The 26,602-nt window shown below is 48.5% G+C and overlaps 1 protein-coding gene across 2 annotated transcripts in view; it reads right to left on the reverse strand.

Moving 5' to 3' along the window:
- Nucleotides 1–1,259: 1,259 nt before the first annotated feature.
- LOC116958470 (cerebral cavernous malformations 2 protein-like) overlaps nt 1,260–26,602 on the reverse strand; it is a 30,643-nt gene continuing 5,300 nt past the window's right edge. Inside the window, exons 1-10 of one of the 2 annotated variants that reach the window (XM_032981085.2) lie at nt 22,166–25,116; nt 17,163–17,327; nt 15,809–15,892; nt 15,328–15,511; nt 14,144–14,280; nt 13,268–13,412; nt 12,497–12,545; nt 9,133–9,271; nt 8,236–8,374; nt 1,260–7,402 (exon numbers count right to left, since the gene is read on the reverse strand). In XM_032981085.2, coding sequence (XP_032836976.1) covers nt 7,131–7,402; nt 8,236–8,374; nt 9,133–9,271; nt 12,497–12,545; nt 13,268–13,412; nt 14,144–14,280; nt 15,328–15,511; nt 15,809–15,892; nt 17,163–17,327; nt 22,166–22,210 — 1,359 coding nt within the window. In that variant the 5' untranslated portion in view covers nt 22,211–25,116 and the 3' untranslated portion in view covers nt 1,260–7,130. Of the gene's footprint in view, nt 7,403–8,235; nt 8,375–9,132; nt 9,272–12,496; nt 12,546–13,267; nt 13,413–14,143; nt 14,281–15,327; nt 15,512–15,808; nt 15,893–17,162; nt 17,328–22,165; nt 25,117–26,602 lie in introns of those variants that run through there. The other variant, XM_032981087.2, reaches the window with a different exon arrangement.

Here is a 26,602-nt window from a genome sequence, read left to right on the forward strand (position 1 = left end):
CATCCGCCATACGTGCCAGATCCATGACAGCCTCCTCTTCCGAATTGCCTGACTTCATGTCCCCATTATAATTCTACGTGTTAAGTTGCTTAACACCATCCTATCGTATTTTTGTATTCTTTGGTGTAGTTACTTTGTGACCTGCCCCTCCCGAACATCTGTGAAAACGAGTCGTATAGCTCATTGGATTCCTCCAGTATGAATAAATATTCGGATTCTGATTGCATGCAATTCCTATAGAACTAATTTTCTAGGTGCAGTCATTAAACAACACTGTTCCGACGACTTCTTCACTGAGTTGATGTTGTTTCGACTACAATCGTGAGCTGTCCAATGGACGTCGCAGTAACGTTGCTTGTAGACTTTATCATACCTGTGAACCCCCTAATCAGTGCCTTACCTTATTACAGACCAATTCAGATTTTATTGGTCACCCCGTGCCCTTATAAATAGCAACGTTCATTCTACAAAGACCCCATCACAAGGGAGAACACAAACAAATAGACAAACATTTTCTTTTTGCCCGTATTGAAACGGCTGCACGCCGTATGCACCTGAAAACTAATTTTACCTGCACAAGAATGCGGGTAAATCTATATGGGTTGGCAGGTATGCGTTATTAGCGTACGAAAGAACGGAGTCTCTCTACAGCAGGCCGCTTGAGCAGAGAGCGCAATGTTTGGGGTTTTAAACGACAGTGAAGCCACGCTTGGCTATTTAAGGTAACACGTTGCTGGCTCCTCTTGGTGATCGATGCCAAGATTTTTAAAAAGGGGGGCTCAATTTATGCGTCGAGGGAATTTCTCGCTTTCTTCCGATTTCATATTCTTAGCTCTTTCGGTAAAGTCACGTTAAAGGGAAACAATAAAATAATAAAATATAAAAAACAATAAACAAAAATTCTCACGACGTTTCGACCATAACACAAACGGTCATCATCAGGTGTGAAAAGCAACGGCAAGAAACATTTGAAAGAAGTGGCGGTTCGCATTTATTTATTTTTAAACGGTGTTTTATTTATTTTAAAAATAACGTTAGCGCCACGGGCAGCGATTTGGCAGTTTATTTAGATGGACTCGTCCTTCTAATTAAACTGCCAAATCGCTGCCCGTGGCGCTAACGTTTTTTTATAAACAAAACACCGTTTTAAAATAAATAAATAAATGCGAACCGCACTGGCCAGATAAACCCCCACGACCCGCACGGCGTGGGAAGTCCCTCGTCTAGCAGTGGATTGACAATGCACACGAGAGCCCGTGGACACTTTAAATAGTCCCCTTTTATTCAGGCGAGACATGTGGCCCACATTGTTCACCTGTCACAGACGGGGAGGGGGAGGACAGATTCTTCCCACAAATCGGCCCTCATTGACTTCACTATTCGGGAGGATATCCGAGCGCACGCTTTTAACATTGCAGTACCATTCATTTGCGAATGTAATTGCAGTATGTATTTTCTACCTCCTTTAAATTGCTTAATTTTTGTAGTGTTTTAATGTCCAAGTTGTGGTCCCCCCCCCCACCGCCCTTTACCACCTGTATTATCTCTAAGGCCGAGCGTGCATCATCCACTGCGGTGGGCGGCTATGGTTTATATAGAAGAGCTGTGAAATTATAGGAAACTAAGAAATCATGAATACACGAGCAGGTTGATGTTGGTGTGTTATTCGTGTGTAGTTATTTATCCCACGCGGCTCTCCCCATCATTTTTGTTTCCCGATAGCTATTATTTCCCCCCCTCTCTCTCTGTGGTGTATTTCCTTTGACCCGCGTCTATCCCCTCGAAAGCGATGCATGTGTGCTCCCAACGGGCTCTTCATCGTCAGCCATGATCTATCCACCGCTTGACGAAGGCCTCCCGAATCTGTCCACCAATAATACCTCACGGAAGAGAGATACTTCTGGTCTCGGTGGGCATTCACCTTAAAAAAAAACAATAAAAGCCATCTCTACTCATGGTATTGACGACCCATACATATCCCACATCGAATCGTACCTCAAGCACTCAGCGCTTAGGCAATCACGGCACGTATGTAGGCACGCACACATATGGTGGTTGCAGCCTGTGCTTATAAGCAGCTTTTCTCTTAAGCCACTGAAGTGAAAAATGAATACCATTAGTTTCCTATCCAAAAACAAGTTTTATTTTCACTGAAAGTGTTTTATGCAACAAGTCACGGGAGTCCCTGCCAACTCTTGTCTGTGTTTTTTTTCCTTCACATTCTGATCCACACGAGGGCAAGATATATGCCAGGACTATGCAATTTTTCTGCTTCCAATTGTGCTTTCAGGGCATATTTATCCGAAACTCTCGAAGTGAGCAGCGTAACGTCAGTGTCAAGAAAGGCTCCAGAAGATGACACCACGGGACCACAACTACTTCTGAATGTCGCTTCAAATCGGTCTCTCGCCCAACACATGACGTCATATTTGCATGATAGTTCATCACGTGACAGGCCAAAATGTTGCCGTCAGAGTTTAAATATACCTGAATGTGGGGAGGGAGGGGGAGGCATTGTGAAGGGACTCGTGAGTAGACAGTGAACCTCGTTTAATGCCTAGTTACTGGAGCCCGATTCATAATGACACGTCCATTATGAACCGGGCTCCATTCACATAACGATCGTGGCCAATGGCACGGCTATTATGAACGCGTTGAGAATGACAGGCACATACCCGCCTGAACCTAGAATCTCATCGGTGCCAGCTCGGTGTCTCTCGGCAAGACGATGATGAACTCTGACCCAACTCATGGGTCTGTGCTCTTAAAGGTTGCCTGCTGTGAACAAAGGGTAGGTTTTGCTGCGTCTGACGGTCTAACAAAGTTCTGAAAAGGAAAGCAGCGATGATGATGAGCAGCAGCAACCAGGTCATAGAGTCTCTCATACAGGTTCAACTCCCGATGCTAACACATAGCAAACGTTTATTTCAAAATTATGTTTTGAGTTAGGCCATGTAATGACCTGACAAAGTGTGTTATTTTGAACCTCTACCATGCAATAAAGTCAAAACAAATGGAATTGCCACGTGTGCAAGTATTTAGGGCACCGATTATAATTATTAACAGTATCATGCCAGCTCACCGGTAGGTTTAAGAACAATTTAACAATACAATATGCAATAAGGGAATCGTTCGCTGAGCTGAGCCGATAAAAGTTGGCACGCTAAACTCTTGTACACACGTGACAATTTGTGGAATTCTGACGTCTGCCGGCCGAGTCGGCAGATGTCATAGGGCTTCTTAGCTCAATGGGCTTTACTCAGTAAATAAACTTTTGATTCTGAATGTTTGGCTATGCTGGGTGGTCGAGGGTCTCAGCAACCCAAATTTAGCTCGGATCATTACGTGGCCTAAGCCACATTATAATTATGACCCATAATATTGGCTTGCGAGAAGCTACGTGTGTAGGTTCATTCATTTCAGCACCAAATAAACAGCACACAGTCGTGAACGCAACTCAAGCTGTAAGCACCAGCTGCAATGTAATGACAATTCACAATGTACTGTAGGTAGATAGGCAGGTAAAGAATACACAAATGCCATCGCGCTGCATATGAAATTGGCGTCAAAAGGGAATGTGAAAGGGCGGGCAGAAGCTGCTACGTGAGCGTGCATACACATGGAGCAAGTTCTCATTAAGCCTCGACTTTGTCAACCAATTCCAATTTAAACATTAAGAAACTAGGTTGGCAGTTTCGTGTAAACAAATGTAAAAACTTACACTTACGATCGCTAACACTGGCTAATGTATGAGACCTCCCTACGCCTTTTGGCATCTTTTGGTCCAACACCAGTGGAGACTAGGCTCTAAAGAAAGCCGTCTCGGGTGTGGACCAAATTCAAGACAGTGCATATTATTATCAGAGTTGTCTTTTTGTTTGCATTTTGACTGCTTGTGTTGTGGTTATTGCAGACATGATGCCTTGAATAAAGGTGTCAGTTTTTCGTGCCAGTTAAAAGGGTAAAACCTATGACTACTGGCTAATGTATTTGCTCGTATGCAGCGAAGCTCATGAAAAAGGTGGATACGTTTCTAATTTCTGAGTTTGTGCTATTGCTAAGTCCACGGAAGGTCTTGCTTTTTCCATTGTCCAGTTGATACGGATGATTAGTTGCTCAAAATTTGATACTTGCGGTATATGCATGACTTTTGCGTCAACATTTCCGAGTCACGCAGGTGTGACTTGGCGTGAGAGAGTATGGCCGCTCGCAAAGGGTGCTAAGAAATCCAAGGCAGAAGAGGGTCAGCAACTTGCAAGTTTGGAATAGAACGAGGCACGGAAGTGTTGTACATGTGATCGTCGGGACGCGTGTGCAGGGCGCAGATGGCCAGGTTGCACCATTTGAGTGGAGCCCAGAGGTCAGTGACCAAGGCGAAGACCTAAAGCCAGATGCTGGTGATTAGACCGTAAGACCAGCTCTTGGAGGCCAAGTGTCAAATTCACAACAGTCGTGGTCTTGGCAAAAGGAGGGATGTGATGGTGGCATCAATGGCATTAGCCGGGACTTCATATTTTTTTGCGATTCAATCAATCAACCTAACTCGATGATTAAGATCGGGCTCGAGTCAAATTCAGGTGCCCATTCCTACCTGGAATTTGCTTTGGATGTGACCAGTGCAGATGTCGCATCAATACGTCGTCTCATTGAGATTCTGGGACCGACACAACCAAGTCACGATATTGCCTGCCGTGATTTCGCTAGGATATCCACGTCAGCTCACTCAAAAGCAGATCGCTATGTGCGTACGCCTCTTTAATCCTCTGGGCACGAATCCCCTGATACCAGAGTATTCACAGTAGGGACATAGCGAGGTTGAGGGTCTCTGAAGCAAAGGACCTTTTTGACACACAACAAACACGTGCTGGTTACAAGGTAATAGTGTGGCTTGGTACGTTGTCAAGTTACCGCACAGGTAGCTTCTTCCGATATTTTAAAAATAAAATACGACAAACGCAAAAAAATAAACTTTACAGTAAATGTACAGAGGTAGCCACTACACGGTGTTTTGTTTTTTTAAAGTAACAAAACCACTCTGTGGTTTAGGGTTTTCGCACTTCAGTTCGGATGGCACAGACGGACCCGACCGGGGTCCCCTACGCAAGAGCGGTCATCAAAACACACGGCAAATGAGCCAGCACCGGATCCAGAGATGGGGTGGGGTAGAGATTTCCTAAACCCCTAGAATGCACGCCATCCCTCCATAAAAATGGTTTAGTCCACAACTCATGTCCAGCATGTACACGTAACCCACTGTGGGCGGTGCAGGTGGGCCATATGCATCTTTATGTCGGGGTGTTTTTATCTTATTTTTTTGATTCAGTAAACTCCATCTCTTGGATCCGTCGCTGAAAAACAGAGGCACACACCACCTTGTACAGCGGCTCTCCCAGACCCACGGCAAGGTCCCAGATTTACGGGGTAGGGGGAAGGGGCTAAGATGATGGAATGAAATAAGGTACGATAAAAATATATAGTAAGCATGTAACAATCCTTCATTTCGATTATTAAAATTAATTTCTACGCTCTCGATTGCGAAAATTGAACCCTGCGTGGAAATATCGGTCATTTACAATTCATGAAAGTACACGCAAAATTATACATTTAAGCTCATGGCTAATGAATTATGCGGAACTGAGAAACTACAAACAAAAATTACAAACGACACGACGAGGACCCCATCGTTGAGTCGAATCGTGAACCCCGAATCATGACAATTCATAGAATCACAGGGGGGTGAGAATTGTTACATGCTGTAAAAAAAACAGATGACGCACGCTTCAAACGAAACGTTTAAAAATATAGTCACAAAAAATACATTATTGTCATGGATAGGCATTGAAGGAAAGTGTGAAAATGTAAAACCTGCCAGGAGTCTGCAAGGGCCGTTTGACCAAACAAAGCACTTACTTAGAATACACGGCATATAAAAAGGACACAATAAAATATATAATGTAGTGTTTAACTCAATAAGCTACATGGGTTTATAAATAAAAGATGCATACGCTTCGCGCACTTCACGATTTAATGGCACCATCGCTTGCTAAGCGATGGGTCAGAATAATAAAGTTACTTCAACGCAGCGGGAGGGAAGGCTAAAAGATCAAACGAAAGAAAGTTTCAAACTCTTGCTCCACAGCTTGGCTCCAAGGCCCAGCCCACGTGTAACGACATTCACAGCGCAAATTTTCGGCAAGACCGTTGCCGTGTCGCACCGTGCAATGATGACATGGAACGTCACGCTGGGCGTGCACTCGTCAACGGCCAATGAGCAATGACTCTGCCGTTATATCCAACATGACACGAAGCTACAAAGTGGGAAGTTTGCTCTGCGATTGAACGGCGCTTCTCGGAAGCTTATCAAGACACTTTGGCTGCCGGGTGTGGAGGATCTCGCGGATCCTTTAGTAGAAATCGCGACGCGTGACCAGGACGTTATCTGCGACACCTCTGACTGCAGGAGGCAAGCGAGGACGTAGGTGCAGTTTGTAAGGACTACCGTCCTCTTGGCAGCGGATTGGCGAGGAGGGGGTCCCATGTAAACTTTGTAACGCGCGTCAAAGCGACGCACCACACGAGGGCACTAAGCCAGGCACGAGTGGAAAGGCTCTCGCAAAAACAGGCAAAGTACACTTATGGATAGCAATTTGGCTGACACGGCCAGCAATGAAATGACATTAACACAAAATAAGATGTCCACACACATTTTTAGAAAATTACCGCGAAAATAAAGTGATCAAAATCACCGTTCTCTCCGCCCCACGTCCGTCAAAAAGTTGCCGTCTCGGTCCCATTTGATTTTGCGCGTCAATCAAAATTTCCTTCCGTTTTTAGACATTTCATTCTTCAAACGCCAAGGTGAAAGTTCACGCAGACGAGCACCAGGTTGCACGTTGCACTGTTCCTTCCGTTTAAGGTCTCCAAATGTCGCCGCTTGTCGCTCGGCTCGCCGAACCGCTTCTCCTCTACTCGTCCGTGAAAATACGGAGCGTGCGAGCGAGCTAATGGGCGAGTTAACGAGCGATCAGGCGGCAGCGGGGGAGGGGTGGCTACGAATGGGTGAGGAGGGGGGGGGAGCAATCGCCCTGCGAGTCTGTAGGCGTGTCCTCCGGCGTCGCTGACGCGCGCCGTCATGACGGCTCCGGGTCGGCACTGCACCCGAGCGCCTCCAGCTCGCTGCTGATGCGCGACATTATGCGGTCAAACTCGTTGGGGTCCTGGAACGGCGCGCCCTCCGTGCTGTCGTCCGCGCCGTTGCGCGGCAGCGCGGGGCCGCCGGCGGACGTGCGCTTGCAGCGCCCGAAGCTGTCAGTGATGATGCCGCGGCCGTCCTTGATGCTGATCGTCTCCAGGAAGCTCTCAAAGTGGTGGCTGTCCTTCTCTGGGATGAAGTCCCGCATGCCTGCGGGGACGGGGACACGCAAGGAAGCATGCAGCTTTAAGCGTGATGTAGCCGCTTGCTTGTTTGGGTATATCGACGGTGCGTCAAGGGATGAAGATCCATTTGGAACTTGCGCAGAACAGTGCAACCCTGCGCGTTATAAAATCGTCCATGGAGGTGGATGGATATAGATCCCTCCAAGTGCCCTCTGGCACCTAAAGAAATGTTCAACGCATGACGGTCGAACCAACATTGGGAATTCTCAGAGCTGGAATTTAGCAAATTTGGTGACCACGCTGAGATTCAACTCACCGCACTGGAGAACCCAGATGGTAATCATTGGAAGCTGCTGTATTTGAATCCAGCATTGTAAATGTGTCAGCTTGATTGTTGAGCCACCTGGCCACCTCGACGTAATACTTAATAACAAGAGGCTCAGATGTTTGGTTGACTCTGGGCGAAGAGCACTAGATCCTGTAATCGTTCTGACATCCTTGGATCGAATTTTAAGATTCAACAGCCCATGATTAAATCGGGTTCTCAGGTGTCGCGAGTTGAACAACAAACAAAACGGTGCACCCTTGCAAAAAAAATCATCAATGCAGTACAGCCTATTCACCAAGCAATATAAATGTATATTAAATCGTGCACCATGTGCACAAAAAACTCCCAATCCTTAATCATTATGCAAAACCACCTGTTCCTGAAGAACTGCATTTCCACTATCCTGTCTAAAGTCAGCATCAATAAATGGAGCAAACACGCTTTCCCGGCCTGCACCAATGTTTGTATTGTGATGGGTTTTTTCCTGTCATTTGCGGATTTGAACCACCGCGTGCCGCTGTCATCCGTACCCAGCAGCAGGAACTTGCGGCTCTCCCCGTAGAGCTGCCGCAGATTCTGGCAGAAGTCCTGGATGGAGGCGCCTGTGCGGTACGCGTGCAGCAGCTGTGCAAACTCCTGGATCTCCAGCGACGACAGCTTCGTCTGCAGCTGCACCGCCGCAGGCGAAACGCGGGCGAGACACGCGAGCGTGCGCGTGAGCGGTTGCGCCGGAGCGCGCTCGCGTGCATGCTTGGCAGCTCTCGAATGCTGTGCATCAGCGCTCGCTTGCTTACCAACATGCGTTGCTCATTCACCCGCCGAATGCTCACGCGCTCGGTCACTCACGGACACAGTGAAATGCCCACAAATGCTCATGATCGCCCGCACTTACTTGCATACCAACAACTGCTTACGAACACATACGCTAATTTGATTAGCGTATGTGTTCACTGCCTCTCGCCAACGCTCACCCGCTCTCAATTACTCACTCAGGCTCACTCGTGCTCAATTCCCGACCGACAATCATTAATTTATGTTCACTTACTCTCACGCGATCACTCAGTCAAACTCAATCGCTCTCCCGTGTGAGGACAACAGACGCAGCACAGACACAAGACATCACACCACATACACGTGTATACAACATCATCCAGCCATACAATAGACACATTGATCACAAATACAACACGCACACATAACAACTCTAAATGTATCTTCAACCCGAACCCACACGGCAAAGCATCACCCAAACACACACACACAGACGACCCAATAAAAAATGAAGGTAAAGATCAGGCCCTGAAATTTCTTGTATTTGTACCAAATGCCACTGTGAGAGATGGAAAAGTCCAATGGGCTAACCATCACACCACGGTGGCACCCCAACCAATTGTGTACCAATTGTGTACCAATTGGTTGGCACTCACCGTGCTCATGTACTCCTGCAGCTGGTCCTTGCAGACGAGGCTGAGGTTGCTCTCGCTGAGCGTCTTGCTCTGGCTGCGCCGGTGCGTCTTGTCGGACGCTTGCGACGCATCGCAGCACGTGTCCTGCGAGAAGCTCGCCCTGCTCGCGCGGCAGAGAACAACACGGCTCATCGCTCATGCCACCCGTGCAATCTGATCAACTTAGAGGGGGCTTGCCTGGGGGAAAAAAAAACCTGACAACCCACGTAATACATTTCATGGCAGCGTTCTTCACGAAGAGGGGTCCCCACTTTCGCCGATAAGACATCAGCTTGAAGGCCACCACACATTTGAATCCACTGGGGTTTGACAGCACGATGCGGGGGGGGGGGGCGTTTTCACATCTGTGTATTGTCGGGGGACGCACGTCAGGGGCCGCACTAAAGGCCACCAGGGGGCCACCAGTGGCCTGCGCGGCCTTGCGATCCATTTTACAGGATCTTCCTGCGTTTGCTGTCACAGGTCCATATTGGAATCGATCGACGACTCGATTTGACGCGTCACCACCGAGTTCTGTCGGCCGTTTTTTATTCCACCCTTTAGCCACCCGCCGTGAGGGGCAGCACCAACGTGGGAAGCCGTTTGTGGGGCAGTTCCGCAGTCGCACTGTGGAGGTGGCGCGTACGGAAAAATAGTGCCAAGAAGTCAGCATTCCAAATAAATCGACCATATTCTTAGCTCTTTCGGTAAAGTCACGTTGAAGGGAAACAATAAAGTAATAAAATATATATAAAACAATAAAAATTCTCACGACGTTTCGACCATAACACAAACGGTCGTCATCAGGTGTGTCGGTTTGCATTAATTTATTTTTAAACGGTGTATTTATTTATTTATAAAAAACGTCAGCGCCACGCGCAGCGATTTGGCAGTTTATTTAGAAGGACTAGTCGTGAACAATCAATTAAGACCTGAAATGGTTATCAAATCTTTCAAATGATTGCTAAGCCAGAATCCATCTTCTCGGTTGAAATTGTCTCTGTGCTTGTATATGTGGATAGCCTCATGAACGAATCTCTCATGGTAGCCAGATGGCTTACAAAGAACCTCTGTCTTGGAAAAGGTAATGTCATGTGAGCCTACTCAATTATAACAATGATCTGCCACGGCCGAGGTGTTGGTCCTACCGTGTTTAAGGTCTGCTTTGTGTTCACGAATGCGGTCCGAGACATGGCGTTTAGTTTCTCCAATGTAACTACTACCACAGAGGCAACTTAGTTTGTAGACACCAGGGTACTGTATTGTCCAGAATCACATCTTTTACAGACGGAACCAGATCACGGATTGTATGTAATGTGTTGAAACGGACCTGGATCTTGTGTTTATTAAAGATTTTGGAGATCTTTTTTGTGATCCCCGCAATGTAGGGTAAAGTGATGGTTTTGAAAGGCTCCTCAAGAGGGTCCTTCTTCATGGTTTGAGTGATAGCTTCGCGGATTGTATAGTCGGAGTAACCATTAGCCTTAAGAGCTGCGCCCAACCTTATGGAAGAGGTACGTGGATGACACTTTTGTCATCTGGCCACATGGCCGGCCTGTTCTAGACCAATTCTTCGACCACATCAATTCCATACACCCAGCCATCAGATTTACCATGGAAGTCGAAAAAGATGGCAAGCTACCTTTTTTGGATGTCCTAATAAAAAAGAGACCTGATGGTTCAATGAGCCACTCTGTCTACAGGAAAGCTACCCATACGGATGCTTATCTGAAACCGGATTCCCACCACCATCCATCACAGAAGAATTCTCTCATCAAGACTCTGTATCATAGAGCCCAATGCATATCCGACCAGGAACACATAGGCAGTGAACTCCAGCACATACACCAAGCTCTAAAGGCTAATGGTTACTCCGACTATACAATTTGCAAAGCTATCACTCAAACCATGAAGAAGGACCCTCTTGAGGAGCCTTTCAAAACCATCATTTTACCCTACATTGCGGGGATCACAAAAAAGATCTCCAAAATCTTGAATAAACACAAGATCCAGGTCCGTTTCAACACATTACATAAAATCTGTGATCTGGTTCCGTCTGTAAAAGATGTGATTCCGGACATAAAGTACCCTGGTGTCTACAAACTAAGTTGCCTCTGTGGTAGTAGTTACATTGGAGAAACCAAACGCCATGTCTCGGACCGCATTCGTGAACAAAAAGCAGACCTTAAACACGGTAGGACCAACACCTCGGCCGTTGCAGATCATTGTTATAATTGAGTAGGCTCACATGACATTGACTTTTCCAAGACAGAGGTTCTTTGTAAGCCATCTGGCTACCATGAGAGATTCGTTCATGAGGCTATCCACATATACAAGCACAGAGACAATTTCAAACGAGAAGATGGATTCTGGCTTAGCAATCATTGGAAAGATTTGATAAACCATTTCAGGTCTTAATTGATTGTTCACGCTTACAGTGGCTTTCAGACAGCACACATTAATTTTTCGTCTCCCCCCTCCTCTTTTCAGAACATAGATGGACTAGTCCTTCTAAATAAACTGCCAAATCGCTGCGCGTGGCGCTGACGTTTTTAAATAAATAAATACACCGTTTAAAAATAAATTAATGCAAACCGACACACCTGGTGACGACCGTTTGTGTTATGGTCGAAACGTCGTGAGAATTTTTATTGTTTTATATATATTTTATTATTTTATTGTTTCCCTTCAACGTGACTTTACCGAAAGAGCTAAGATAATAAATTATTGCAGTCACGAAAGCTTTAAATCAAAATCGACCATAGTTCAGGAAGCGTGATAATTTCTTTTCATAGCCCATGATAGCTTCACCTAAACATTCTACAATCGACTTTTTATTGTATCATCTCCCTACAGATGGCCACGCAATGAACTTAATCATTCACTCACTGCATGCAATTAATCAGCCTACTCTGAACAAAAGCCTTCTTTTTAAACAATGATATTTTGTTGGTTAGCAGATTATTAAAGGACACCTCACAACACTACTCATTTGGGGGGGGGAGGGGTCAGAAAAAAGATGTATGTATTGATCACTCTTCTGTCTTGTTTATTTTGCCTCATTTGTTCCACTTGGTGAAACTAAACAGCATATTATTTGCATATGCATTGCATGAAATAATCAATGGTTACACGCACAATTTTCTGCAGACAGTGGCTTCCACTGCGAGGGGACATTAACTGTACAGGATACCAACGCCAACGCGGGCACCAACACTGACCAATTAAAACAAACAATTTGCTTTTGGCGAACATCGCTCTCCCTTCCTGACATCGACAACTGCGAAGGCAAGCAAGGAGCGAACGTTAAGTTCTGTCTGTGCTTCGAGGCAAAGAGCAAACTCACAGGGAGCTGTCAGGGTCAACGGCCGGCTTCACGTCCTTGCTGGAGTAGGCTGCAAAACACAAGAGGCGGGAACACACGCGCACATCAGACAAACGGCCGCAAGATCACGCGGGGGATGACGCGGGCAGGAGCCGTCCTTCATAAAGCCGCTGTGTGAATCCAGACAGAGGAGCTCAGCAGCACAGCCGATTGCCGCGCGGCCGGTCATGGGCACCACATACAGATGGGGGAGATGCACATTTGATTGGGCCAGATAGGGGTTACTACCATAAGGAATGGCTCAACATTTCATCAGAATGTAGAATATTTATCCTGGAGGAATCTGAAGCTCTTTTTGACCGATGTCCAGTTGGGGCGGAAAATGTTATCACATGGCTGAACACGTTAAGGCATAGTTGATGATATTCAGGCCATGGCATTACAGGGCATGGCCTAGCGTGCTGAGGTATGGCCAAACGGGCGTGCATGTGTGCGTGCGTGTGTACCCCGGCGACACGAGTTCGATTCCCGCTCATGCCCCAACACCAGTGACAATTATCTGAATCGGTTCTGGGCCTCCGCTAGGTCGACTCAGCCTTTAAATGAGTAGCTGATGTGATGTGTAAACATTGCCACTAGGGAAACAAATGCGGTTTGGCGTGGTCCTGGCCACCCACCCCCCTCGTGTGCCACGCCGGCCTTCATAGGTGCTCGCGAACAGCACATCCCTTAACAGTATGTTGCAGGCTATACGGGGGATCTTTGTCTTTGTGCGTGTGCATGTGTTCTCACTGAAGGTGCTGCTGTGCAGGGACGAGTGCTTGGTTGGCGTGGAGGCGACGTCGCAGATGACACGCTCCAGGAAGTCGATGGTGGACTCGGTGTACACCACCTGGAACACCTGGCCGATGAGGGCGCACAGCTCCTCCGCTGCGTGCTGCCACACAGGAGACGAGTGGGTGTTAGAGCACGGCCCACCGAAGTAGGTATCACAGAGTTACATCCAAGATCCCTCCAAAGTGACATTCAATTATTCCGTACATTGTCAAGAAATCGGAGTCGCGATTCCATTCAGGACGGGACTTGTTGGTCACACGTTTGTGTTTTTTTTTCCCCCCAGCATCATTTGCGCAGTTTAGGTCGCTCCGTGAGGTTCACTGCGACGCCGGCACGTCGCAATTCTAAACAGGTATCGATGGGGCGTGAGAATGGACGTCAACCGACAGAGCGACACGTGGCTGAACGGCCAACACGCTGTGCGCCCGCTGGGGCCGGGGAGGCCGGGGGCGATGCGCGACGTGGCGCTGCCATACAATAAAAACAGACTGCGATGGAATCATCGATCATGCAGATATTAGCCAATAAAAAAAAAGGAGGCATGTCACACGACGCTATGCTGACCAATGGGATTACTCGATCCATAGATCGATTGGCAACGAATCGACACGGAAGATTAAACCCGCAAAATACAATCGCCTTTAGAGCTGGCTGCTGGATCGACTGAGTATAATCGATGCAATTAATCTCGAGGCACGATACACAAAACCACATATGGGCAAAGACACGCCCCTTCGGGAAACACCACGCCTACTTTCTTCCGCGTATGGGCAGATCTCTGATCGTTGATTTCGTAGCGTGCCCGATTTTATTGCATTTCAATGCCGTCACCTTGCTGTCGACGGCCATCACCACCAGGTTGCAATTGTGCTCGGAGGGGGGGCAGCCGGTGGCGTCGAGCTGGGAGGAGGATCGCGAGCGCTGCGTCCTCAGCGACATCTGGTCCATGGCCTCGCCAGCGCCGTGGCCTACGTTCAAACAAAGACAGAGTTAAAGGTTCCCACTTAAAAAATCCTTGCGGTGGCGAGATGTTATCTCCCTCGCCTGGTGTGCGGAAGGTCGTGGGGTTCGATCCCGGCTCCGACGCCTGTATATTTGGAGTTTACGGTGTCTCTAGCTCCACATTTAGAAACATGCATTTAGATTATTTCGCTGATATAAATTTCCACATGATAAGCCACTTCGTTGACCTATCATTTGTGGCCCAGGTCGCTTCTGAAAAATATCTAATAGCTGAGTGGGCTTTACCTGGTGAAGATGTACCACTTGTGGTGTGCGTGACAGTTCACATACCTAAGACAAATGCAAAGATCCCCCCTATATAGCCTTCATAGACTTTTGGGGCAAATCCCATTAGCGAGCACCGATACATACAGGCACACGCTCATACACACACAGGTAATGATAAAGATCCCCGTGTAGCCTACACAAAAAGTTGGGGCAAGTGCTATTAGCACCTATTAAAGTCGACATGGCACACGAGGAGGTGGTTGGTTTTTATACACCGCATCAAGTACTCATTTGAGGTTGAGGTGACCTAGGGGGAGGCTCAGGACCAGATAAGATATTGCTTGCCACTGATATCAGCCGTGGCCAAGTGGGGGGGGTCTTTGGCAGGAGGGGACCCCTAAGAATGAAGGTTGTAGGGCTATGTGGTGGACAGCAGAGAGCAGTGCAAGCAAATCAATTGTTTTTACCATACTTGTACGCTCTCCTCCTTCACCAACCCACACCAATCCTGCGTTATAAAGTAGGGTCAAACAACCCCCACGACACACATGGCATGTGGACGGGCTCTCATTCAGCAGTGAGCTGAAAAAAGGGGCAATACGCGTACACGTACAAATCCGAAATGTATCGCATTGGCTCACATCGTTTTGGGTCGCGACACCGTTTGCATGCGATTTTATGAACACCGTCGTCGCCCATAGGCAGACTCCCAGCCCTCCCGTGCGCCCCCACCCCCACCCCCTCACCGCATGCCCCCTCCCCCCCCGCCACCGCACGCCCCCCACCTGTCTTGATGACGATGAGGTGCTGCGCGTCGTCGCACACGTAGGAGAGGGCGGCGATGTCGTGGATGTGGATGCGCGCGAGCAGCTCTTCCGAGTCGCGCCCGCTCAGCCGCAGGTTGTACGCCGAGAGGCTGAGCACCGCGTCGTGCTCGGGGCCCGGCTGGTGCGGGAGGCTGTGCACGCGCTGCACCACACACGCCACGTCACCGCGCGTTGCACATCGCCACGTCACCGCGCGTTGCACGTCGTCGCTTCGCCGCGCTGTTGCTCGTCGTCGCGTCTCCGCCGCGGCGTGGCGCGCAAAGAAACGTGACGCTGCGTAGCCATGTTTTCTGCTGCCGTTATAGCGCGCTTTGGAGTGTTGTGGCATGAAGTGGCACTGTGCTGCGCGGTATAGCACGGTGCGGTACTGTGCAGTGTGGTGTGGCAGGTTGCTGTGTTGTGCCGTATGTCATATTTTGTGCGGTGCGCTATGGTGTACCCGTGCCGCGTCCAGAAGCTTGAGGATCTCTGTGCGGCTGGAGGGGTCCAGGCACCCGGACACCCCCGATAGCGAGCCCAGGAACTGAGGGACAGAGGAGGGACCAGTCAATCGTAAGCTAAAAAAAACACATGATCAGTGCCAGATTTGCCACTTACCACTGCAGCATTTGGCCTCACTTCACGTGCAGGCGAATGATCATATATACATCGTTTGTTGTCCTTGCCCCGTACACCTCCAATTAGCACAGTTCCCTACGCGTCACACTATCTTCCTAACCAGCAATGGGGCGAACAGCCAAGGCGACGAGTTTAGACCACGTGATCAAGAGGCAGAAACTGGCGCCGGCGTGCGGCGGCGTTAATTACCCAGGGATTTGGAGCTCGGCTTCACACGGGAAGTGGAACCTCCCCCACCTTGGCAGGAACCCATGCCTGCTGGCCACTCTCAATTATCCCAATTATCACGTCTCTCTCTCTCTCTCTCGGTGCCCTCCGGTGCGCGGACCGTAGTGCTGAAAAATCTACCAGTGCCACTTTTGCTACCATGTTGTGAGAGTCCCTCCTTCATGGAGAATAGACAGGCCATAAAAAGGACAGACAGACCCACAGATAAGACACGGATAACCACAGTCACAGACTGACCGACATCGCCGATACTGAACCTAGCCCCGCACTATGTGGATCGTCGGGGTGAACGAGGGGAGAATAGACACGGGAGCGTATAAGCGCAGCACAACAATGGATATTGCTGCAGCCGCCATCTCCTGCCCACAAGCTAGTAATACAGCGTGCCAGCCTTTGACAACCTGGCGTGCAAGGTGGTCGCACCCATCCAAGCGCTGCCGATGCTCGACCCCGCCGAGCTTGCGACGTTTGACGAGATGGGGCGCGCGTTCTGGGATGATCGGGCCATAGGCCCATACATTTCATATTCTCTGGATTCCTTTCCCTTGCATTTTAGATAAAAAGTTGGGGGTGTGTCTTATAATCCGGTAGGTGTTTGCATTATGACCAGATTTGAATAACTCTATTGACAAGGTTCTGGGTACATCTTACTTTCCGGTGCTTATTATAACCCAGAGAATATGGCGTCATCCGAATAACTTTTTAATAATACGACTGGAATGTTGTCAACCTGTGGAACTTCCTTCTCTGTGAAAAAGGAAATCCATACGTACAATATACATAAATACAAATGTATATGTTTCTGTTTTCAACGACACACTTCTAATTAGCGCGGTTGGCTACACACGGTGCAAAAGGAGTTCAACGTACATTAACAGGAGTACAGAACCAGGACGCACGGGATCAACGCGGTAGGAACGACGGCACGACGGGCAACGCGGACCCACCTTGGCCTCCTTCTCCACGTAGTCGTTGAGGAGCAGCTCGGGGTTGACAGTGTATGTGGGCGGGGCGAGCGCGACCGTGTGCAGCGGCCGTCGCTCCGCCAGCCGCTCCTGGGACTTTTTGTCCTTCTTGGCGGCGGAGCGCTTGAACGGGGAGAAAATCCCTGGCTGTCATGGCACAGACACGCGGGGGTGGGGAGAGGGTGAGCGACGCGCTCGATTTCAACAATCCACTCTGCCACTGGCGGTAATGTTCACCGCGGGGTGGCCAAACCGACATTTTTTATTCCACACAGATGGAATTTTGCCAAACTAAAGCGCAGGACCAAGTTGAATGTAATGGGTTTGTGTGTGTGTGTGGGAAGTCATTGGTGACCCGGGCCGAGACCTTCCACTTGCTCCACTTAAGAACCAGGTTTCAATCACAGGCGGCAACTTTGCATTCGAACCCCCAGATCTGAGCAGTCGCAGCTCAAAGGTCAAAGTAACGGGCAAACCTGTGACAACTGCCGTTCTCAAACACTCATGGAGCAACACCTCAAAATCGTATTAACAGCTGTGATCCATTGATGGAAACAACACGGCGGGGGCAAGCGACGACGTCAACAACCACCAACGGATTGCCACTGTAGCACTCACTTTGTGGGACACCACGGAGGGGCGAGGAAGGCCTGCGATTGATCCTTAACCGGCACTTTCGGCTCGCAAGCCTCGCGATGACGAGGCGCGCATTCGAACCACTTGCTTCGTGAGGCCAGAGCAGATATCTCGCTCGCCGGCAAGCGCCCGGGGGGGTCACGACACCTTTGCGGCGCCGCGTTCTTTATAAGGTCAGCAATAGTGAATGACGCGATGACCTTTTCACGTGAGAAGATTGTCTCACGCATCACCGTTATGAGCCACCCGCATTTTGCCACCGAAGATGGTAGCCCACTTCTGCCCTGGTTCATGGCCCGACTGCACCAACAGGCCAGCCACACGAAGTATATACAGTGGTCCCTCGGTTAACGTTTTTAATCTATTCCACGAAAACTACTGTTAACGGAAATAACTGTGAATCGAATGCACTTATAAGTTGAAAAGTAAGTAAAAATCGCTGAGTCTACAAGAGAGCCGTTTCCACTGCCAAAACATAAAACGTAATATAAACAAGGCCAGTCGAGGTCTAATTGCTCATAAATAGGCATCGCTGATTGGGTGAGGCATGGCTCAGCCCCATTTATGAGTGCTCGGATTGGCCGAAATTGGCGCCCGCGTGCACAAAGCGCAAACATTACATTAATCAAAATTTGTTCCTTAGTCAAAACCATGGGGTCCTATGGGAGACGAAAAGTTAACTGAACAAGCGTTAACCGAAGACCCTGTTCACCGAGGGACTCCTGTAATGTTCTTATAATGTACTTGTGGGCTTGGGCAGGATGCTTCAGGAGACAAATAAGACGGCCAACGGTTTGATCTAGTGACGGAGCAGCGGCCACAGGAGGGATCGTACAAGAAAGGACATCCACTGCAGAGATGAAGTGATGAGATCAGCCCGTGGCGCAGGAGCTGGATGAGCTGTTGCATCGTGGCGACCGTGAGAGATGGCAACAGCCTGGGGAGGCCTTCGTCCAGCAGTGGATACAGATCATTCTTGAATGATGATGAAGCAAAGACTCAACACTCTCTTTACAATTTTTTAGGTGTCTAGCCCTCCTATCAGTCACTCAAGTCAGCCGTGACGGTCGGAAATGTTGTTCGTCGAGGAATTACTCTCAAAACATCCGCACTGCTCACTAGGTTTATAAAATAAAGACAAAGATCCCCCGTATAGCCTCAACGGGATGTTGGCGCAAGTACTGTTAGTGAGCACCTATGAAGGCCAGCACAGCACACGAGGGGGTGGACACCACGCCCTATCGAATTTGTCTCCCCAGTGGTGATGTTTACACACAGCACCAGGTACTCGTTTGTGGCTGAGTCAACCTAGGGGAGGCCCAGGACCAGTTCAGATAATCGTCACTGGTGTTGGCTGTGAGCGGGAATCAAACCCGGGTTGCCGGGTTCGTAGCGTAGCGCGCTAACCCGCTACACTACAGCTCTCTACTAAGTTTACACACACACACACAGCAAAGTCTGTCTTTGAGACGTCGAAAAGTGCTTCGGCATCAGCAAAAGGTAACGACACACAGCGCCGCTCTCTCGGGCTCCAGTCTTGAGGAAGGGGGCCGGGTGAGGTAGTCATGGTGCGACTCCTGGCACTAATACTGATGTCAAAGACATCAGTATTGGTGATGTCTTTGAGATGCTGGGTTCAGAGTCTCAGCCGCGAGTGTTCTCAAGCGCAGAGAGGGCCGACGGTGTTAGACCCCGCAAACCGATGACCGTGCTGAAAACACCACGTTAAATTTAGTTTGTCAGCTCGGCCCATCATCCATCCCGCAGTAGGCAAGGATGCGGACCATTCTAGGTCAACAGTTGCCATCCTATGGCACATATTAGCCTTGTCAAAGTAATGTGGAATTTTCACAGCCGGCTGATGGACATCAACAACAGAAATGAACGCAGCCTCTCTCCCTCTCTCTCGTTTGAGCAGAGATGCATTGACTTGTAACGGAAGAATTCAATTTATTTAAACGACGACCAAGGGTGAGCTCACCACAGTGCAGTACTAATTTTATTGACCGCAGCAGCGGTGATGATGGGACGAGCCTTGTGCGAGTCGAGCTCTCTAACCGCAGTGGCTGCCCGGCCGGATATCATCGAATATAGCAGCAGATACTCTGTTTAAATGGGCCCAGTATGGCTTTCATCCAAAACGAGCATTTTTAAACGCATCAATATTTAATTGTCAAGAGACCCTAATGCGCTCTCACACGGTGTACAGGCGAAATCATACGGCACGTTGGATTGTAATTGCGGATTCTCGCGGTCATTGAGCCCCCGTGACGCATCAGAGACACTGAGCCAGTGTCGTTGAGAACCTTGGTTCGGAACCGGATTAACCGGGGTTTTCGCGCGCAGCAAGATGATGGGTCTCGGGCCTGGTCACTAATGATTTGTGAATTTTAAAAAACATATCCCTTCAAATTTTGTCCTTTACTTGGTTTAAATTACAACAATTTTTTTTATTTTAGCAGGTAAGGCCCACTGAGCTCGAAAGCTCTTGTTGAGAAGGGACCTGGCCACAAATTACAGCTCAACGAAGTGGCTTATCACGTGGAAATATATTCTTTAAAATGTATCTTGTTCCAGCTCTGAGAATGAAAGCACTTATGTTTGTCTTGTGACAAATTCTCTTTACAGATGATATCCAGGTACAACACCTAGCATATAGATGAGAGGTTTTTAAAGGGAATTTTAGATTATCAGGACACCCTTCGGGGCTGTTCATAAACTCAAGGTGATGCACGGTGACACGGACCAACGGTGGCGCGTTTGAACGCACCTCGAAGAGGTTCTCGGTTCGAATCCAGCAGGTCGCCCCGGTGAGTATTGCAGCTGTATACGCACCATCCATTTCACAGTGGCCATTAAAGACCCCGTGTCGTCTTTCGAAGACGAGTTGGCCATTGTGTATCGGCGTTATGTTCCAAATATGCCAAGTTTGAAAAGTGCCTCTGACTTAATTCAAAACAAAGCTATCGTCGCTCCCTACTCTGCAATAACTTTGCAGGACCATGCTGAAAGAGTCGTGAGACTCAGTAAGTGTTTTCTGAGTAAACAAGGATAATAATAACGTTAAATGCTCGTCGTGTTGATAACAGTTATATTAATATATCCACATTGTACTATTACACAACACAAACAAAACTGGCAGGAAACAATTGTCATTAACAAAAACACCTCCAGAGACCCCAAAAGAAGACAAGACGCAATCCCACGCACCCAAACAAACCCCCCAAAAATCTCACATATAGCCACAAATAGGCTGCTGAGCAAGGGCCGTTAGCGAGCACCTATTACGGTCGACATGGCGTACGAGGGTTTGGCGTAGCCAACACCACGCCCAGCCGCCTTGATCTCCCAGCACTGATGTTTATGCACAGCATCAAGCACTAATTTAATGTTGAGTCAATCTATTGAGAGGCCCAGTTCAGGTAACACTCTCCACTGCTGTTAGCTAGCCATGGCCAGGAATCGAGCTCAGGCCACCAGGTTCGTAGCGCAATGCACTAAACACCACACCGCTACTCTCCCACACCAACAGCTGTCGAGTTTGCTCTCATTTCCTAAGCGCGATAAACACAAATGACAGTTGCTGCATGCAAATGTGCCTCCCCTGTAGAGTCGTTTATTAATGATCTCCGGGGATGGTACCGGAGATGCGTCTAAAAACACACGCACACACAAATCCCAAGAATCTCGCTACGACACAAATAATCCAATGTTTGTGTCCGCATGGCAATGGGGGTCGCGCATTCTGAACAGCATGTTCTAATCCGAGCGTTTACATCCCAGTTGTACCCTGAATGTGCTATCAGTGCCATGTAATGTGACGAAGTGCATAGGAGTCCATCGCCCCATGTTGTAGCATGGCCCATTTAAGTAGATATTACCGAATTCCTTCTGAAATCACTTTAACTGACCTTCTTTAGCCACCCTCTAGCAGATGTACTTTCCTAAATGCCCCACTACAGAGAAAGCTTTAGGCAGTCAAACAGATATTTTTATTTTTTGGAGAATAAATTGTCCAATTAAATGAATGCTTCAGATGATAGTTGCGTATCATCACCAATACATGAATCAGAATTTGGATTTTTTTATTCCATGAATTGCCACAATTCAACACCAACATTCAGTTGGAAGGCTCAATTTCGTTCTGAACACTGTTGTGAATGTAGCAGCTACTTGTGGCTGCAGGGGTCAAGTGAACCCATTACGTACAAAATAAATGAATGGAAAAACATCAATCCTTACACACGCGAGTTGATGCCTGCATCACGAGCTGATGGATCGATATCGACAAAAAAATCAATTCACCACGAAGACCCTCATAAAATTAACAATCCTTTGCGACAACTTACCTTCCTCTGAGGCATGCCACTCCTAAACCCACTCAGATCGTACATATCCACACGGCTTCGCAAAACCTCCCTTCCGCGGAACAAAAAAATCTAAACGAAAAGAAAAATGTGCAAAAAATTTTCTGGCGGCGTAGATGCCAGATCCGGGAGGAGGCTGGCGTGACCCCTCGCTCCCTGCCCGAGTTATTTCGCCGCAAACGACGGGAAGGATCGGAGCTACATGTCGCACGCCGCGGCTGCAACCAGGATAACCGAGATTGGGCGGCCCGCTGGACGGGAGAAGCCGACTTGAGCGGGCCGAGAGAGCACGCAAGCGAGCAAGTGTGCACGCGAGCAAGCGCAGCACTGGGTTTCCTGCGAGGGGGGGGGGGTGGGGGGAGAACAAACAGCGGCAGCAGCCCCGGGGGCTACGGACGAGCGCTCCACCCAGGCTGGGCCAGGAAACGGGCTGGGGAAAATGGTACCGCATCCTGCTTCACAGCAGTGCCAAGTGCCGAGCAGGAGGTGCCTATATTTACTTATTTATTTCTGCAACATTTTTATTTTGGAGTAAGGGGAGAAATTTTTACCGGCAACCCCCCCCCTACGCCCCCCACCATACCACCAAAATCACATCGTAAGAGAAACAAGAATTAAATACAAACACCAAAAAAACTATCTGCAACGGTTGATTTTATTTAATTCAATACACCAACAATGCAATTGAGACGAGTGCGAGTTCACAGTTCTGCGCAATCTCAAGAGGTCGATTCCACCCAGCAGCAAGGCCACGGGACCGCCTCATTCTTAAAATGCCTCCGCTCACTCCGCTATTCTCGTCTCACCGCATGGCCCACAATCGCTCTCCGCAGGGACGTATTTAGTGTCTGGGCAGGAGATCAAAAATGTGTTTCCCATGCACCTACACGCAGTGAGGTCACGCAGTCACCTGCCACACAAGAGTGTATGTCAAAACTCAACGCAAACAGGCCAGCGTGAAGGACAATGCCGGGCGGCGCTAGGAGGAGGGTCGCGGGCAAAACCCGGGGTGGATGTTTTCAACGTTTTCCTCCCCGAGACAATCCCTCGCGTTGCTCTGTGTCAGCAGCATTAGCGCAGGATTGGCAAATGGCTCGCCAGGGCGCCTTCCGAAAACAATCAAAGTGTTCCTTTTACAGCAAACACCCACACGCCCCTCCATCACCGCCACCACCACCACCACCGCCGCCGTCTCTGTGGGCGGTTGCCGAGCCGCGAGAGTCCGGTGCAAATTGGCACTGCGCACTCATTCATTAGTAACGGTTATTAAAAGAAGAGACAAATCATCCTCGTCAGAGGCCTGCCGAGATAAGAGGCCAACAAAATCTGCAAGCGGGGGTCTTTAAACATCATTATTGTTTTCATGTAAACAGAGAGGGGTTTTTTTTGTTAATACCCTAATGGTAGTGAGCAGCACAATTATTTTTTACGGAGGTTTGTTGAAAAAAATAAAGGTGGCGTTTCAAATGCGATTAAAGATTCTGTGATTTCTTCTCTACAGGGTGATGTGTGTAGTAATGGGGAGTCGTGTGTAAAATGTAAGACATTGCTGTAAATGGATTACAAAAGGTAATCCCATATCATTGTTCTGTTGTCAATAGGCACGTAACCCTTGTGTTTCCAAGAACTTTCACAATCCGGGGAAGCTGCTTGATTCACCATATTTTTTTTTTTATCAGTGGTGAATGCATCACCTCTAGTGACTGCAAGGGTCACGTGAACCATCACGCACAACACATATGAACGCATAACAAGTGAAAATGAGCGAGATGGTCAAAATGCAAACGAGCAAGGAGGCGATTAAGCGAGCGAGCAATTCAGTAAGCAACCAAGCTGATGTGCTCGTAAGCTAGCCAGCAAGCAAGCGAGTAAGCGATTGTGTAAACAAACAAGCTATAAAAAGCAAGCAGGCAAACGAATTAACCAGTAAGCAAGTGATTGAGCGAGCGAGCGAGCCAGTAAGCTAACGAGCAAGGCTGGCTCCTTTGGCCAGCCATCAGCCGTTTTCCTGGGAGTGACCTCAGCAGACGCTGGGTAATGAGGCAAAGGTTAGTTTCTCGTTTACAGGAAAATTATTAGGATGAGGCACAGGCCAAACTCGTCGCCACCTTTTCCCGTTTGCAAGAACGATTTCGTTTGCACCACGACACTCCTCACCACGGTGTTCACTAAATATCTTTTCCTCCCACAGATGCGTTTCTGCGTGCCAAAAAAACGCCGCCGTGTACTGCTTGCAAGCACGAAAAGCAATGCTGCAGCGTATCCAGTCCTATACAGATTATCTCACCAGCAAATGTCACCTTGCCCCGCGCGGTAAGCCTGCGATGAAAGTACTACGGCGTTCCGTAAGGAGGCTGCGATCCCACCAGCGATGGGGAGAAATGAATTACAACTGTTGTGTGACTGCAATCAGATTAAGAACCCCAGGTACCAGTCATCATGCATTCTCAATCCGTTTTGGCATATAAGCAAATTGCCATTAGCTAGCATGAAAAAAGTGACATTTAAAATTGTAATATTTTACGGCTTATTCCGATTTAATTATTTCAATTATTCCAATACAAACCAATATGATGCACCTTGGGTGAATGCAAAGACAGCAGCATCCAATTTATACAGAGCAGGATGCAGAGTCTACAGTCAAAGCGGAGTGATTTTATTTGTAATGTCAAATTAACCTCGTGTGTTCATTTGAGTAATCATAACATTAACAAACGAGCATGTAACAATTCACTCCCAACTCCCACTGCAATCTGGACAACGTGTTACGATTTTGGCCGATTAAACTCAAGGACCTACAGTATTTATTTAACACTGTGGTGAAAGTAGCATCCGTCCGTGGCTTGAGAGGTCAGGAGGCATTGTTATGGACATCGCTATTGTTAGGCTTCACGGCACTGTGTCGCGCCCTGCCCCTCTGCGCGCCCCCGTGATCCAACCCGGACCGAATCCCATCCCTCGCCCTCCTCCCTCCCCAACCTTCCCCACCAACCCACCCCCACCTCACCTCCCCCTTCCCACGCCGCACGTCTCGTTTCCCGCACCGTGGGGCGTGGGCGTGCGTTCCCACGGCGGCTCCACCCCGACCGGGGCCCCGCCAGCCGCGACCCCATGTCAACGCGACACAATGAAGGGCCCCACGTGAGGCCACGGACACCGACCAGATAGAAGCGGGAGATCAAACAAACCAAAATAAATTTAATGAAAAAAAAAATACGCAGCATGACAACTTAACATTCCAATTGGAATTACACTTATTCTAGCTGTGTTCGCAATCGCGGGTTGAGATCCAAAAATCTCTCAACCACTCGAATGCCACATCATTGAGTTCAAAACAGCCAATTCAGTCCACCCTCTTGGCCGCCACCGTAAGCGGCAATGCTCGACATTGCGGACAGCTGTTTGTTGTTCACGTGCAACAGGAGTTGTGCACGTACCAAAAAAATGGGACTCGGGCAGCTCGGACAGCCTTAGATTTGTTACGCTTGAAAATATATCCAGGCTGTAGCTGGATTACCTTGGACCGGGCTTAGTAGAGTGGTATCTGGCTATAAGTTCACTCAAGAGAGAAGAAAATGAAACTCAATGATTACAGAACATGCACAAGTTAGAAATACAGTAAGTCGGAGGCATCATACTGACTGCTATGAAAAGCAAATGGGTGGCTTGGGCGAGAGACGTCGTTAGAAGGAATAATGGCCGCTCGTCGAGACTAATGCGAGTGGCAGCCAAACAAGGGAACACGCGCAAGAGGATGTGCATGACATTGTAGGATGAAAGCATCTGCCCTTGTGCAGGTGCTACGAGATGGATTGTTGTATTGCGAGAACGCAAGAGATGTGAAGGCTTGGGGCAGCCTTCATCCAACAGTGAATAGATTATGATGCTGCTGCTGCTCATACACACACCCATGCTTGCGCACACACATACTTAAAAATATAAACACGCACGTACATTGTACGTTCACGCATACGCTCGATCTTATACAGATAGTACAAAGACAAAGATCCCCCGTATAGCCTTAACAGGTTGTTGTGGCAAGTGCTGTTAGCGAGCACCTATGAAGGCCGGCGCGGCACACAAGGGGGTGGGTGGCCAACACCACGCCCGGCCGTCTTTGTCTCCCTATTGGTGATGTTTACACATCACACCAGGTACTCATTTGAGGCTGAGTCGACACAAAATCGTCACTGGTGTTGGCCATAAACAGGAATCGAACCCAGGTCGCCAGGTTCGTAGCGCAGCGCGCGAACCACTACACTACCGCTCCCCATCGTCCACGCATACACTCTGGCTTTCACAAACACACACACATGCGCGTACAAAAAGACACGCGCCCATGTCCACAAGAACGCTCATACCAGCGTATGCACACTCACACACACTCAAAACATCTATGTGCACACAGACGAATGCGGA

Source organism: Petromyzon marinus, chromosome 3, assembly GCF_048934315.1.
Source record: "Petromyzon marinus isolate PM22_M1 ecotype Great Lakes invasive population chromosome 3, UKy_Petmar_22M1.pri1.0, whole genome shotgun sequence".
Taxonomy (NCBI): Eukaryota; Metazoa; Chordata; class Hyperoartia; order Petromyzontiformes; family Petromyzontidae; genus Petromyzon; species Petromyzon marinus.